The following is a 15,629-nucleotide window of genomic DNA, read 5'->3' on the forward strand; positions in this document are numbered from 1 at the left end:
TGTGATGATGGCCTCATGGGTATATGCATAAGTAAAAATTTACTACATTATACACTAAATATACATCTGTGCAGTTTATTGTATGTCACTTAAACCTGAACAAAACTGAAAAATTAAAATGAAAATGTCATGAGATTAAAAAAATCATCATCATAATCATAAATATGTTGTGTAGGTTGTTCCTTGCTCAGAGGAGCCCTTCCAAGGGAGTGAAGAGGTTCTGAAATCCTGGGGTCATTTATCAGGAGGTAGATGGGCCTTTTGTAATTCAGCCAGCCAGAGGAATTCTCTGCATATGTGTAATTAATTCTTTTCAATAGATGCTGCCTTTTTCTAATTCACAGAAAAGTTGTTTGTGTAAGCAGTGGCCTTGCCAAATCTGCACGTGATCATCATCATAATTTTTTATATTTCAATTTTATTTGATGGTGAGAAAAAGAATCCAGTGGGACTAACAGAGTTGCTGAACTTAAAAATTTTTGTACACATGAGAAAGTAGGTCATAAAGATTCCTAAGTTAACAGAAATTATGAAAGCCATAAGCTATCGAGTTTGTTATGATTTTGTAAACTACATATTTCAACTTTACATACTATCTGTTAACTATTGTTATAAAAGATAAGGAAATCAGCACATTTAAACCTCACCTGAGGGCACCTGGGTGGCTCATGGTCGAGCGTCTACCTTTGGCTCAGGTTGTGATCCCGGAGTCCTGGGATCGAGTCCCACATCGGGCTCCCTGAAAGGAGCCTGCTTCTCCCTCTGCCTATGTCTCTGCCTTTCTCTGTGTCTCTCATGAATAAATAAATAAAATCTTGTAAATAAATAAATAAAATAAGCCTCATCTGATATGCCATTCCCCATACTTTTTGAACTCTGTTTTTATATTATTTTGACATTGTCAGAATAAAAACCTAACTGTATGAATTATAAAACTAAAATTATGTAAGACTGTGTAAATACCTTGATTTTGTATTTAAATGGATTTATTGTTCACTACCTGTCCTTGTCTTATGGTTTCTCCATCTCTGATAATTTTTCACTTTTATCTTCCTCTTGGTAGTCTTTGTTAACAATTTGTATTTTTCAAGGAGGCACATTGGATGTTACTTGAACTCTTGCAATCCTCTCTGTCATTTTTATATTTATAGAACAAGTTTATCAGGCATATGCTTTTGGGGTCACGTTTTACTTTCCTAACACCTTTGTAAACAAATGTCCACTGCTTTCTGTCTTGAGTGTTTCCAACCAGATGCCTAGATAATTTATTTAAGGGACAATACCAGTCAGTTCACTGACACTTGACATTGCAGATTTTCCAGAGAAGAATTTGTCCTATTAAGCAACAAACTAAGTTGTTCTTTTATTTAAGAAAACTTTTCTGCTACTGTTTGAATACTCTTTATGTCCTTGTTGTTCTCTCCTCCAGAACACCAATTCTACGTATGTTAGACTTTTCTGTTTCTTTCATATTTATCCCCATACTCTTTACACAGTCATTTGCCACCTCATCAGATTCTTCAAACCTAAGTATGGGCTGTGTTTTCTGTTTAAACTTACCTTTTAGTTTTGTGACTACAGATATAATTTTCATATCTGCAGCATTATTCTGTTTCTCTTCTAATTTCAATCTTAGACCTTGCTACCTTTTAAGTAGTTTTAAAATACGTTGTTTTTTTTAATAAAATAATTTTTATTGGTGTTCAATTTACCAACATATAGAATAACACCCAGTGCTCATCCCATCAAGTGTCCCCCTCAGTGCCCGTCACCCACTCACCCCCACCCCCCACCCTCCTCCCCTTCCACCACCCCTAGTTCATTTCCCAGAGTTAGGAGTCTTTATGTTCTGTCTCCCTTTCTGATATTTCCCACACATTTCTTCTCCCTTCTCCTATATTCCCTTTCACTATTATTTATATTCCCCAAATGAATGAGAACGTACAATGTTTGTCCTTCTCCGATTGACTTACTTCACTCAGCATAATACCCTCCAGTTCCAACCACTTTGAAGCAAATGGTGGGTATTTGTCATTTCTAATGGCTGAGTAATATTCCATTGTATACATAAACCACATCTTCTTTATCCATTCATCTTTCGATGGACACCGAGGCTCCTTCCACAGTTTTAATAGGTATATTTTTTTTAGCTTAAAAACTTTTGAAGAGAATCATGTGGTCTATAATTTTTTTTTTAAGAGATAGAGAACTATCATTGTGAATTTGTATTGAGTTCTTTGTGAATTTATCTGGAGATGCATGTTTGCTTGTGTTCTCACACTCCTCCAAAACCCACCCACTCACACACACATAGTTTTTTTTCTCAATTTCCTTTTATATGTCCCTCAGTGGTTCTTCTGTGATTGTTACTCAATTTGAATATTATGTACTGATTTCAAAGAATAATATGAACCTAGACTGAAGTGAAGGATGAATTGACAACTTGACGCTGCTGTCTTATTATAAATACTCTGTTACTAAATCTGTTAATTTTTTTTTCCCCCTGGTAGAAAGTATCCTCTTATTTTTTGGATATCCTTAGCAAACTTCTTCAGTGAAGGGCCCGATAGTAAATATTTTAGGCTTTGCAGGCCATATAGTCTCTCTTTCTCAACTATCCAATTTGGCTGTTGTAGCCTGTTATGGACTGAATTGTGTCTCCTTCAAGTTCATAGGTTGAAGCCCTAATGCCTAATGTGACTGTATTTGAAGATAGGGCCTTTAGGGAGACAATTAAGGTTAAATGAAGTCATAAAGATGAGGCCCTAATCTAATAGGACTGGTGTCCTTAAAAGAAGAGGAAGAAGACACCAAGGATGTGCATGCACAGGGAAGATTATGAGGATACAGTGAGAAGATGGTCTGTGAGTCAAGGAGAGAGGCCTTAGGAGAATCCAACTCTGGCAGGACCTTGATCTTAAATGTCAGCCTTAAAAAGAGCTGTGAGAAAACAAATTTCTGTTGTTTAAGGTACCCAATCTGTGATATATGTCATGGAAGCTCTAGTAGACTAATAAAGAGCCCAAATGCAGCCAGAGAAAAGATAAAACAGATTAACATGTTTGTGTTCCAATAAAACTTTATACATAGATGCTGAAATTTGAATTTCATATAATTTTCTTGTGTCACAGAATATTAATCTTTTTTATTTGATTTTTTTAAGCCACTTACAAATGTAAAAACCATTCTCAGCTCATGGTAGAACAAAAACAGACAATGACTAGATTTGACCAGCAAGTAGTAGTTGCAGTCCTTGTGCTAATGGGAAGACTGATTCAGAGGGAAGCCTAGTGAGTCACAAGCCTTTGTGTTCACATATGATAATTGGTTATTCCCTTCTGTCTTTCACCCTTACTCACTTCTGAGTGTAGAAGGTAATATGACAGGTTAGCCTGGGTTGGTGAGCCCACCTCTCCTGTGTTCCATGACAGGGCACTGCTCACAAGAGCACTCCCTGCTTCTCTCAAATTCTCCTAGTACTGGTTGTTCTGATCAAAGGATAATTGGCTAGACCTTCCACTATTGTGACATTTATTTTCAGAGACGTCTGAAACTTCTTCAGAGTCTGAGGTTTTGGGCTGCTCTCAGCACCCTTGTTTTGGCAGAGCTTTCCACTGTAATTGCCTTCTGTGTTACATAGTCTGTGGTTTAGGCTTATGGCCATTTTCTTGTTTTATTGGTGGTGGAGGTTTTTTTTTTTTTTTTTCTGTTTTCCATTATGCCTTTGGCCTTTGAGGGACTGAGTAGAGTAAAAAATCCTTTACACATACATCTTTGAATGGAAGTCAACCAAATGCTTCTGGACAATTGGAAATGCTATCTTTTGTTCTCTCTCTTCCCAGAGCATAGCCCAGGGCTTGATCCAGGGTAAATATCTGCTGAATCACAAATCTCAGTTTTCCCTGTCCTGTGAAACATTTCCCCAAATCTTCTGTCTACACTGGGACTATTCTTATGCATGCCACCATCATCTCTTCCTTGGGGATTGTATCAGTCTCCAAACTGGCCTCTCCCATCAATTCATCCCTCACTTTTCAGCAGGTGATGTTATTTTTTTTAATTTTTTATTTATTTATGATAGTCACAGAGAGAGAGGCAGAGACATAGACAGAGGGAGAAGCAGGCTCCATGCACCGGGAGCCTGATGTGGGATTCGATCCCGGGTCTCCAGGATCGTGCCCTGGGCCAAAGGCAGGCGCCAAACCGCTGTGCCACCCAGGGATCCCAGGTGATGTTATTATATCTCAGATCTGGGCATGCTGCTCAAAGAGGTGCTCCTTATGCTTAGGTTAAGGTTCAGAACCAGGCATATAGGAGGCATTCAATAAATATATGTTAAATCAAAGACGGTAAGAATCAGGAGCCTCAGGTCATTGAGTTGTAGTATCCTCTTTGGCAGTTTATTAATCTTTCTTTGCATCAGCTTTTCTGTTTATAAATAAAACCTTATGCTTATGACCATAAAACAAGAACAAGATAGTAGATGAATGTTTTAGTGTATGTCTGCCAAGAGGCAGATACCAATAGGATTAGACATGCAAAAGATTTATTGAGAAAGGGAGCAGGGAAGGGTGGGAAGAGCCTCTATATAATATTGGGGGTCTGACACCTGTGGGAGGAGACAGGGAAGGAGGAGACACAGTGCAGTTCCAAGAAAGGTTTGGTCAGACCAATGGGAAATCCTTTAGCAAAGTCATCCACAGAAAGTATCCTGCTTCTGCCTAGCAAGGGTCTGTATCAACAGCCCTACCAACTTTATTCACTGGCTGAGAACCAGCTTTTGGGACATACAGCCTCAGCACTAAATGGGTGGTGTTTCCAGGGGGACAGTAGCTCCCCAAGCAGAAGATCAGAGTAGTGTGTTTTTATAACTACCTCAAGTAGAAACACCCTTGAGTTAGGAGAGGAGGCATTAATTAAACACAAGAAAGCAAAGCATCTTTCCATTATTCAAGGACACTGTTCAACTTGTGAGTTTCATAGCATAAACCCATCAGTCTTGCCTTTTAGGTTTCTTCTTCCTGCTATGTTCCTTTTATCCTTTTCACTATTCATCAAATTCCTTTGCCAGGGTTGCAGGAACAGAGAAGCAAGAATTCAGGCCATCTTTTCAACAAACAGCAAGACCAAACTCCCACCTTCTCTACTTTTAATTTTTTTAGCCCCTTCCTTCCTTCCTTCCTTCCTTCCTTCCTTCCTTCCTTCCTTCCTTCCTTCCTTCCTTCCTTTCTTCCTTCCTTCCTTCTTTCCTTCCTTCTTCCTCCCTCCCACCTTCCCTCCCTCCCTCCCTCCCTTCTTTCCTCCCTTCTTTCTTTCTTTTAATGGTAGCATGCAGCAAAGTATTTATATAAGTGTTTTTGTCTAAAGATGGTGTTAAGTTATATTTTGGTAGATAACAGTTTTAAAGTCTCTGACCTCCATTAACACAAAAGTAATGATATTGTATTGTTATCTTCTGTTTCATATTATATTGGCATTGTATTAAACTATTGCCTTTTCTGTGGCTTTCAAATTCAAAATGAAAAGGTGCTCCAGGAAAGCCAACATCATCAGTCTTTCTTCCATACCCAGAAGAAAACACGTTCTTAAGAGTCATTTTTATTTTTTAAAGCACTTAGGATTTATTCAGGAAGTTACTTGAGCTGGGGCCAGACGGAAGATCACACCTGACATTTTCCAGGGCTGTGTGTCCAGAACGTGGTGACCCAATTCTTCTCTATTGGCCTATATTAAGCTGAACATGTCAGGACCTAAGTCATCAGGCTTAGGTTAGATGTTTTGTTTTTTAAGCCAAAAACCATTCTTATAAAGAAAATGCATTAAATAAAATATGCCACTATAATTTTAAATAATCTTAAAAGGTGGCAGTACTGGTCTATAAAAATAAGCTTGAAAGCCAAAGCAAATAGGCCCATAAAGCAGTCAAACCCCAGGGTTGTCCAAGGAGGCTGACCATGTGGTAACAGCCAAATCAAACTCGATTTTGATTTCTTATTTATGCACACCTAAAAGTAAGATGGGGCTAGGATTACTAACGGACAGAATTGAGGTGTGATGCAGTAACTTCTTTTCCATAAATTCTTTAATGGTGGGAAATATTTTTAAAGTTAGAGATGAAACTGAATATAATAGTTGGACAGAAAGATATTTTCATGTAGATACACATAAGTGTTCCATGTTACTTGTTTATTTTGAATGCATAGATTAAGCCCATTATGTGCTAAATCTGGTCCTAGATACTATGGATGAGAGATGGTATACAATTTTTTAATTTAATATTTACATTCCTATGAAATCTATTTTACATGTAAGGAAACTATGTCTCAAACAAGTGGGAAAATTTGCCTAAGCCCATGTAATTAGCAAGAGTTGGATTCAAGTCTCAAATCCAATGTATCTAACTCATAAACCCAGCCCATTTTTTTTTTTTTTTTTTAGAAAGATACCACTGGTGGGGAAGGGGGAAGGAGCAGAGGGAAGGAGTCCAAAACAGGCTCCATGCAGAGCACAGAGCCAGATGTTGGGCTTGATTCCATGACTTCAAGATCATGACCTGATCCAAAATCAGGAGTCAGATACCCAGTGAACTGAGCCACCCAGGTGCCCCTACACTCAGGTCTTTCTAATACATCATAATGCCTTAAAAGAAATAGAGAAAGACAGATCTTAATTTTCCAGTACTCACAATTTGCTCATCTTCATCAGTGTTAAGGTTGCCCAAGGAAAAACCTGAAAACCATCCAAGATGCCCCTCTCTCTCCCTACTCTCAATCTCCTCCTATGATTCATAACTACCACATCTTCACACATAGTCTAGTTCAGGTCCTTTTGTTTCACCTGGTCCTGATCTACTACAATCCCCTGACTGATGCCCATCTTTTTTTCCCCTAGCCCATCATTTCATGCTTCTAGATTTACCATTTTATAGTCGACTCTTTTGGAGTCCTTATTACCCATAGAGGTCATTCTCAACTCCTTACTGTAGTATACAAACTCTTTTATTTTCTAGCCTTTTCATAGTTTTCTAATCCCATCACTTTACACTCTTTCCCATAACTGATTTACAGCAATATCAGAGAACTTGCATTTCTCTGAAAACTTATGCTCTCCTCTGCCCCCTTTCCATTGTATATATTTTTCCTTTTCTCTGGAATTCCTCTCTCCCTCTTATTTTCCCAGTAAGATTATTCTTTAAGAGGCATCTTAAATATCACTCTCTATATGAACCTCCCTTGATTCTCTTCATGAAGTCCACTGTGCCTTTCTCTGTACAACCATTATGCCTTGCATGCAACTCTATTGATGTGCTTATTCCACAGGACAGCAGCCTTGTCATTATGACTGACTTAGCCAAGTTGGTTAATTCTGTATTCTAACAAATTCTTCACAGAATAGCTAGCTAATTGGTTGACATGTGTATGTCTTATATCTTCTTCTAGGTTATCAACCTGCAGTCTTCTACTCACCCACAAATTGTCCTAAGATGAATCAGCTTTCTGGTAAAGCTAAATAGCTGGGCCAACACATTAAAGTATTTCTCACTGGACCTATATTACTTGGCTAGGAAATATGTGTTTAAATCATGAAACCAAACATTTTTTGTGATTATTAAATAATTCCAAACTAAACAAGGAGAAAATAATTGGTTTTGAGTTAATTAACTCATATTCCCATTTCTCAATTTCTAACAGATTAATTCATGGTTTTGCATTCAGAGTTTTGTTGTTTTACTTTGTCTCATAACATAATATTATTACTCATAACGTAATATATTATTATCTGGTAAATGCATGTGTAAGTATAGTCATTAGTTTTCAGTTCTTCTAACAAAATTTAGTGAAAATTCATATGATAGCATACTTTATAGTATTACATTGATGTTCCCAGATAAGTAGTGACATCTTCTAGAGGAGGGGGTCAGGAACTGGTGTGTTGGGGTCAATCCAGGGACAGTCCAAGCCCAATGTCCATGTTGGAACAGGACACTCAGTACAGGACCTAAGGGGAGGAACATAGGAAGTCTGAGCAAGCAGGACAAGAAGACCCATATTTTAGATTCATGATCCAGAGACAAGAAGAGCATCTGGAGGTCTCCATGCCAGTCTAGTTGTCCCTGTAGTCTCATGCTCAGCTGCTCCTTTCATACAGGCTCCTAGCAAAACCTGCCTTGAATTGAAGGATTGGTCAACTTTTGCTTAGTGAGACTGGTTATACACAAGATGGAACTTTTAGATGCTTGTTTTTTTTTTTTTTTTTTCAGTTCTGGAAAAATTACTTCAAATATTTATCCAGATGCAAAATTCCTTGGATCATTGTTTAAAATGAACTTTATTAACTAAACTGGATCCAGGAAAATTCTATAATCAGTTTTGTTATTAAGAAACTTAATTTTTTTATTTGATGCATTCCTTTCTTCCTTCATTTATTCACTTCTGGGACTTGGTCCAAATCTTATATAAAACATACACAGAAAGAGAGAAAACAAGTGGCCTCTTTATATAAACTAATCAAGAAGGAAATGAAGCCACCCAAATGTGGCCTATGCCATCTGTGGTCTGTGATAAATAGCAAAACTGCAGTCATGCTTTTTCTTTAAATGTTAACTGTAAAATATAAAATCCTTTTTATTAACACCAGATGTCAAGAATGCTTATTAAAATGCCATGGTTTATTAAATAACATCATTTTAGACTCACTGAGCTAGTAAAGACTATTTTTTTGCATTTAGATTAAACATCTGAAATTATGTATTACTTACTAGATCTATAAAAATACGTGAATACTAATATATATACATCAAAATTTAAATTTAGAAGTACAAAGATTTATACATCATGAGTTGAACCAAAGTATTTTTAAATCTGCAAAAGTAGATTTTTCACTTGACTGTTCATTTAAGACATTGAGATTTTTGTATGCACTGAAATAAGTGTTACTTTATGTATCTCAAGTCTAGAGGAAATCAAGGAAGATCAAATAAAATAAAGAGTCGACCTAAAATTGTGTATTCTTTCTATCCCTTTTAGCAGTCTTTTCTTTGACTTTCATTGCATAGGTAATTGTGAGGAAATCTATTAACTTCTGTTTCTCCACATACCTTACCAACTAAGAGTTACTTCAGCCTTTTCTCAACCTGAGTCAGAGAGGAAATAGCTTTGAGAATTAGGTAGGAACCAACATATAGAATTTTTGCAATAAAAACTTTTGGAAAGTTTTCCGCAAGGCCATGCTTAGAATAATTTGAATTCAAATTTAAAGTCAGTATTGAGAGTTAGCGTGGTGATTAAGGAACATTATGTTTTCATTTTTTCTTCATGAACTGATACTTGAGTTGGACCTCTCTCTAAGCAGGGTTCTTTAAAAATGACTCTAGAATTGCACATTTTAGTGCTTTTCATGTTTTCTTTAGTGCTTTACATATAGTTTGTACATGGCCTATTAGGTAGCTAAGAAGATTAGGAAAAGTTTTTTTGAGATATAAAATCACCTACATCAGTGTCAGTCAGCCTTAAATTATTTAGGCCAAAGTCAGTATGTGTAATACTCACACCTCTTATATGTGTCCAAAGAAACCAACTTTCTAGTGGTGATCTGGTGATTAATCTTATTTTTCATTGCTACTTAGACATTTTTCTGTAATGTTTAAATCAGGGTCACCTCTGAATATAATTTATTGAGTTTGAAACCAGCAGGTGTATTCTGGACAAAGTAAAGAGCAAACAGTAAAATGGCTTACATGTTTACCCAAAAGTTTATTTACTTTGGTATTTTATCTGCTGCTTTGGGTTTTAAAGGTTTACTATGAGGGCAGTAGGAACAAATGGGCCCTTTGTGTTTCAGGAGGAGCAGGTGTTGAAATAGCTTTCAGATTTCACTTGAACAATAGTTAATGTATTTATCAGCTTGATTGATCATCACATACCCCAAGACCATAGCCTTCCAATAAAAACTTTCTGAATATTTTTATGATTGCCTGGTATTGTTCTGTTCTTTTAATCTGCATATTTGTCTATGTGGGCAAGGGATACATGTCTGGGTAAATTTATTCCAAAAAGCAATTGCATTTTAAATCCAGCTGTATCATAAAACAATTCCTAAAATGTTGTTATTGTTAGATTGTGTGAACATGGACTTATAATTGCTATGGCTTTAGAGGTATTAAAAACTTAATACCTTATGAGGCATCTCACCAAATGAGGCAAATGACTCTTAAACTTAATTCAAAGGAATTTACTACAATTTATCCATGAGATAATTCTAACAATTCTAGAGTTCCTAATCTCCAGCTTTGATGATTTAGCTGCCCCTAGCCATCTATACAACAGAGATAAAGTGTCAAGCACCCAGCATAATGCTAGAAATATGTTTCTATATATTGACAAAACACTCAACAAATATTTGTTAAATTAAAACATTCAGAGAAAAAAATCCATTGATGGTCTAGAGACATTTAATCTAACTAACCTGGCATCAGTGAATGACATCCCACATTCTGCTCCAAAGTGTACTCTTCGTTCTTATATTTCTGAAGCTGACTATGATCTAATAGTAACTGTAGGTGAGTATAAATAATTATCTTAGTATCATTTCCTTTATTATTTGCCCGTAGTCACATTTTAATTCTTATTGATATTCTATTAATGTGATATATTGCTAGGGTCTAAAATGCTTCTACCCTATCATTTGGGTTTCCAAACAGAGGGTTTTGAGTTACAATAGAATATATGCATCCAGAGATTTTTATTTGTCTTTTTCAATTGTGGAAAAATATGCAAAACATAAAATTTATTGTCTTAATCATTTTAAGTGTACAGTGTAGTGTCCAGCAATCCTCATCATTTCTATCTCCAAAACTGTTTTCATTTTGCAAAACTGAAATTCTGTACCCATTAAACAATAACTCCCCATTTCCTCCTCCTTCAGGCCCTTGGCAGCTGGTGATTTTTAGTGAAAATTATTGTGCTAAAATAGTGCTGTATATCTATAAGGAAATATATGTTCACCATCACATTTGTGGATGTTTAGAACTGATGTATTATAGAGAATGCATGTATATATTTATTCTACGCCACATCAGCTTTCCTGGGAAATGAGTGTCCCTACTTCTGCTTCTAACTTTTCATGTACTATTTATTTATTTATTTATTTATTTATTTATTTATTTATTTATTTATTTAAAAACGATTTATTTATTTACTTATGATAGACAGAGAGAGAGAGAGAGAGAGAGAGAGAGAGAGAGAGAGAGAGGCAGAGACACAGGAGGAGGGAGAAGCAGGCTCCATGCCAGGAGCCCGACGTGGGACTCGATCCTGGGACTCCAGGATCGTGCCCTGGGCCAAAGGCAGGTGCCAAACCGCTGAGCCACACAGGGATCCCCTTCTGTACTATTTAAATGGCTATAATAGTTAGGGTTCATTTTTAATTTCTCTAAAATCTTTGAACTTCAGTAATATTTTCCAAATATCTTCAGTTTTCAAGAGCACTATTCCTGTGAATATCAGGCATTTAAATTCTACTTCTTTTCTGATCATGACCCTCAACATTAATATTTTTCATATTTCCATGTCAATTTATCTATTTATCAAATTCAAATTCTATGTATCCTTTACTGTAAATTCTATATTGAAAACTTAATAATAGGCAACGATACTTTTGTCAAATAGTCTGTTTTATCTGGGAATCACTATTTCACTTGGGGTGCATCGATTTATTTTGGAATCAGTAACCTAACTTTCAGTTCTTCTGTCAAGGATTATTTCTTATTAACATATGAGTAGTTGTGTTAGCACCCCAATCTCATGGAGTGGTTGAGGAAGCCTACTTAATAGGTTTTGTTTTCTTTTTAAGCCCTCAGGCTGAAATTTCTTTGTAGTAACTGCTCATAAGTGAGACTTTTTAAACAATTGAGGCTGAATTTTCCTGGGTTATTTCTTTGCGTGATAATTAAACCATTATTATGATATTTAGAAAATAATTCTTAATATTTTATTATGTTCATGTAACAAAAGTTATTTTATTTTCTAATTTTATTCTACTTGCTATTGAGGTAAATAGTCATTAAATAAATTTGCTCCCAGACCAAGGCAGAACCATTTCAGTATGCTTTACTACTACTAAATAAATAAATATGCTCTACTACTATCTGCAGTCAGGTTGGGTTCTTTCTAGAGTGGTAAGTAGTCACCTACTTGATATTTTCTGAGAAATGTGGAGAGAATTTTTCTTCTTTGGTCTCACAGCACCTGAAGTTTTACCATTAGAGGTTCAGGAGTTGGTGTTTTTTGTCAGATGGTAACACACGAAGATGTTTGGGAAAAGTGATTCTTCTCATTGTCAGTCACCAACTCTTTTGTGGATTTGTTTTACCCAAAATAAGTATGAGCAGAGGCACAGAATAGGGTTCGAGAAAGAGAGAGAATAGAAAGTGGGGTGGCTAGGAACTGAGCTATAAGGACAAAGCTTTAACTGCATTGGTATTGTGCCTCCTTCATACCTGACTCCCGTAGAGTATCATTTACTCCATGCTTTGAGAAAGTTAGGAAAATTTAAGTTCCTATTTTTCCGGATTTCCTTCAGAAAAACAACAGATATTCATTGTATGTTTCTTCAATGCCACACTTGCCACAATCACAATGCCACATATCACATGAATTATTTTACTTACTCCTTAAAGCAACCCCATTTGACTGACAAGGAAATGAGATTCAGAGAAATTTGGTAACTTCCTGAATGTCATGCAGCTAGTCACTGTCTTTCTGATTGCCAAACATATGCTCCAAAGCATATAATCTAAAACTGTATTTATTCTTAGGATAATATGGAATGGTTTCAAGAAGAGAGATGTGATGAAATTGCATTTTAGAAAGATCATGCTGGGTGTGAATAGTTTGGAGGGAATAAGACTAGATTCAGGGTAGAGGTTGGGAAGCTATTGTAGTTATCTAAGAAGATTTCAATGTTGCTCAGAGATGGAAGTAGGAATGAAAACAAGGTAGATGCATTTAGGCAAGATTTGGGAGTAGACATCAACAATTTAACTAGAAGGATAGGAAGGAGTCAAGGATGATCTTTGGATTTCTGGTTTGAGCAAGCAGGTAGATGGTTGTTTTAGTCAATTCAGGCTGCTATAACAAAAATACCATAGACTGAGTGGCTTAAACAACAATTATTATTTCTCAGTATTTGAAAACTAGAAGTCTAAAGTTGAGGCACTGGCAGATTTGGGGTCTGGTGAGAGCCTGTTTCCTGGCTTTCCACCTTCTTGCTATGTCTTCACATGACAGAGAGCTCCAAACTCTTAGTCCTCTTAGGGCACCACTCCTATCTTGGGAGATCCATCTCCATGACTTCCTTCAAACCTAAATACCTCCCAGAGGCCCCACTTCCAAATACTTTCACATTGAGAATTATCCACATGCAGAAGAATGAAACTAGACCATTCTCTTTCACCATACACAAAGATAAACTCAAAATGGATGAAAGATCTAAATGTGAGACAAGATTCCATCAAAATCCTAGAGAACACAGGCAACACCCTTTTTGAACTCAGCCACAGTAACTTCTTGCAAGATACATCCACGAAGGCAAAAGAAACAAAAGCAAAAATGAACTATTGGAACTTCATCAAGATAAGAAGCTTTTGCACAGTGAAGGATACAGTCAACAAAACTAAAAGACAATCTACAGAATGGGAGAAGATATTTGCAAATGACGTATCAGATAAAGGGCTAGTTTCCAAGATCTATAAAGAACTTCTTAAACTCAACACCAAAGAAACAAACAATCCAATCATGAAATGGGCAAAAGACATGAAGAGAAATCTCACAGAGGAAGACATAGACATGGCCAACATGCATATGAGAAAATGCTCTGCATCACTTGCCATCAGGGAAATACAAATCAAAACCACAATGAGATACCACCTCACACCAGTGAGAATGGGGAAAATTAACAAGGCAGGAAACCACAAATGTTGGAGAGGATGCGGAGAAAAGGGAACCCTCCTACACTGTTGGTGGGAATGTGAACTGGTGCAGCCACTCTGGAAAACTGTGTGGAGGTTCCTCAAAGAGTTAAAAATAAACCTGCCCTACGACCCAGCAATTGCACTATTGGGGATTTACCCCAAAGATTCAGATGCAATGAAACGCCAGGACACCTGCACCCCGATGTTTCTAGCAGCAATGTCCACAATAGCCAAACTGTGGAAGGAGCCTCGGTGTCCATCGAAAGATGAATGGATAAAGAAGATGTGGTTTATGTATACAATGGAATATTACTCAGCCATTAGAAACGACAAATACCCACCATTTGCTTCAACGTGGATGGAACTGGAAGGTATTATGCTGAATGAAGTAAGTCAATCGGAGAAGGACAAACATTGTATGTTCTCATTCATTTGGGGAATATAAATAATAGTGAAAGGGAATATAAGGGAAGGGAGAAGAAATGTGTGGGAAATATCAGAAAGGGAGACAGAACATAAAGACTCCTAACTCTGGGAAACGAACTAGGGGTGGTGGAAGGGGAGGAGGGCGGGGGGTGGGGGTCAATGGGTGACGGGCACTGAGGGGGGCACTTGACGGGATGAGCACTGGGTGTTATTCTGTATGTTGGCAAATTGAACACCAATAAAAAATAAATCTATTATTTAAAAAAAAAGAATTATGCTTCAACATATGAATTCAGTGGGGGCACAGGGACACAGTCATTCCATAGCAATGGTGAAACCATTCACTAAGATGGGAACACAGAAAAGAGATCAGTGTGAGGCTAGGTGTGTACATGAGGGGGTGGATAATGTTGAGCTTTGGACACATGGAGTTTGAAGTGTCTGTGAACTATCCCAAAGCAAATGTCCAGTAAAAGTTTCCTCTATTAGCCTGGAGCTCAATGAAAGAGTAGGCTAAAATGTAGGCTAAAGGTATAAATCTGGAGGTTATCAGAATATGGATGGGAATATGGATGAAATCACTCTGGAAAAAGGGCAGAGTGAGAAGAGAAGGCCCTGACCAATGCCTGACAAAATTAAACAAAAGTAAATGAAATCAACATAAAAGAAGGGCACAGGCCAAAAAGGAGCCTACCAAGAAAATGAAAAGGAACAGGTAGAGAGGTAGAATAGATAGCAGGCATAGTGTGGGAGAACAAAAGCCCAGAAAGATAAATTCATAAAGGCAGAATGCTCAGCGGCCTTGGCTGTTGGAGTGTTACAGAGAGAGAAAGTGCGGTAGGGACTGGTTTTAGCACTTAGGAGGTTGTTAGTAACATGAGGACAGTGGAGTAGAAGACAAAAACTAGATTTCGGTCTTCTGGTTATTAATGGATATAGGATAGTGTAAATTTTTCCATAATCCAGATAAAAACAAACAACACATTTTCCTTGTAAATGAATATTTTGTTTATTGTTCAGCCTAAAATCATTCAATACTAATACCCTTGTGGCATTTTAGTTTAGTTTAGTTTAAAATTTGATCCTAATTTTACGATGTGATTTTTTTCAAACTTGATGATGTTATTTTTGGTGAAAGCAATGTAATTTTGAGATATTAAGATAGTTGTGTTTTGTGTTTTTTTTCAGGTGCTCTCTCACAGACAAAGCAAAGAGAGAGCAGGTAAGTCTCGTT

At 36.8% G+C, this 15,629-nt stretch overlaps 1 protein-coding gene across 13 annotated transcripts in view; it reads left to right on the plus strand.

Moving 5' to 3' along the window:
• Positions 1-15,629, plus strand: part of STARD13 (StAR related lipid transfer domain containing 13) — a 511,253-nt gene that overhangs the window by 189,503 nt on the left and 306,121 nt on the right. For all 13 annotated transcript variants that reach the window (XM_035718334.2, XM_049101343.1, XM_035718326.2 and 10 more), the window contains one exon: positions 15,584-15,617. In XM_035718334.2, the coding sequence (XP_035574227.2) occupies positions 15,584-15,617 (34 nt within the window). The remainder of the gene's footprint in view (positions 1-15,583; positions 15,618-15,629) is intronic.

Source organism: Canis lupus, chromosome 25 (assembly GCF_003254725.2).
Source record: "Canis lupus dingo isolate Sandy chromosome 25, ASM325472v2, whole genome shotgun sequence".
In the NCBI taxonomy this organism is placed as follows: domain Eukaryota; kingdom Metazoa; phylum Chordata; class Mammalia; order Carnivora; family Canidae; genus Canis; species Canis lupus.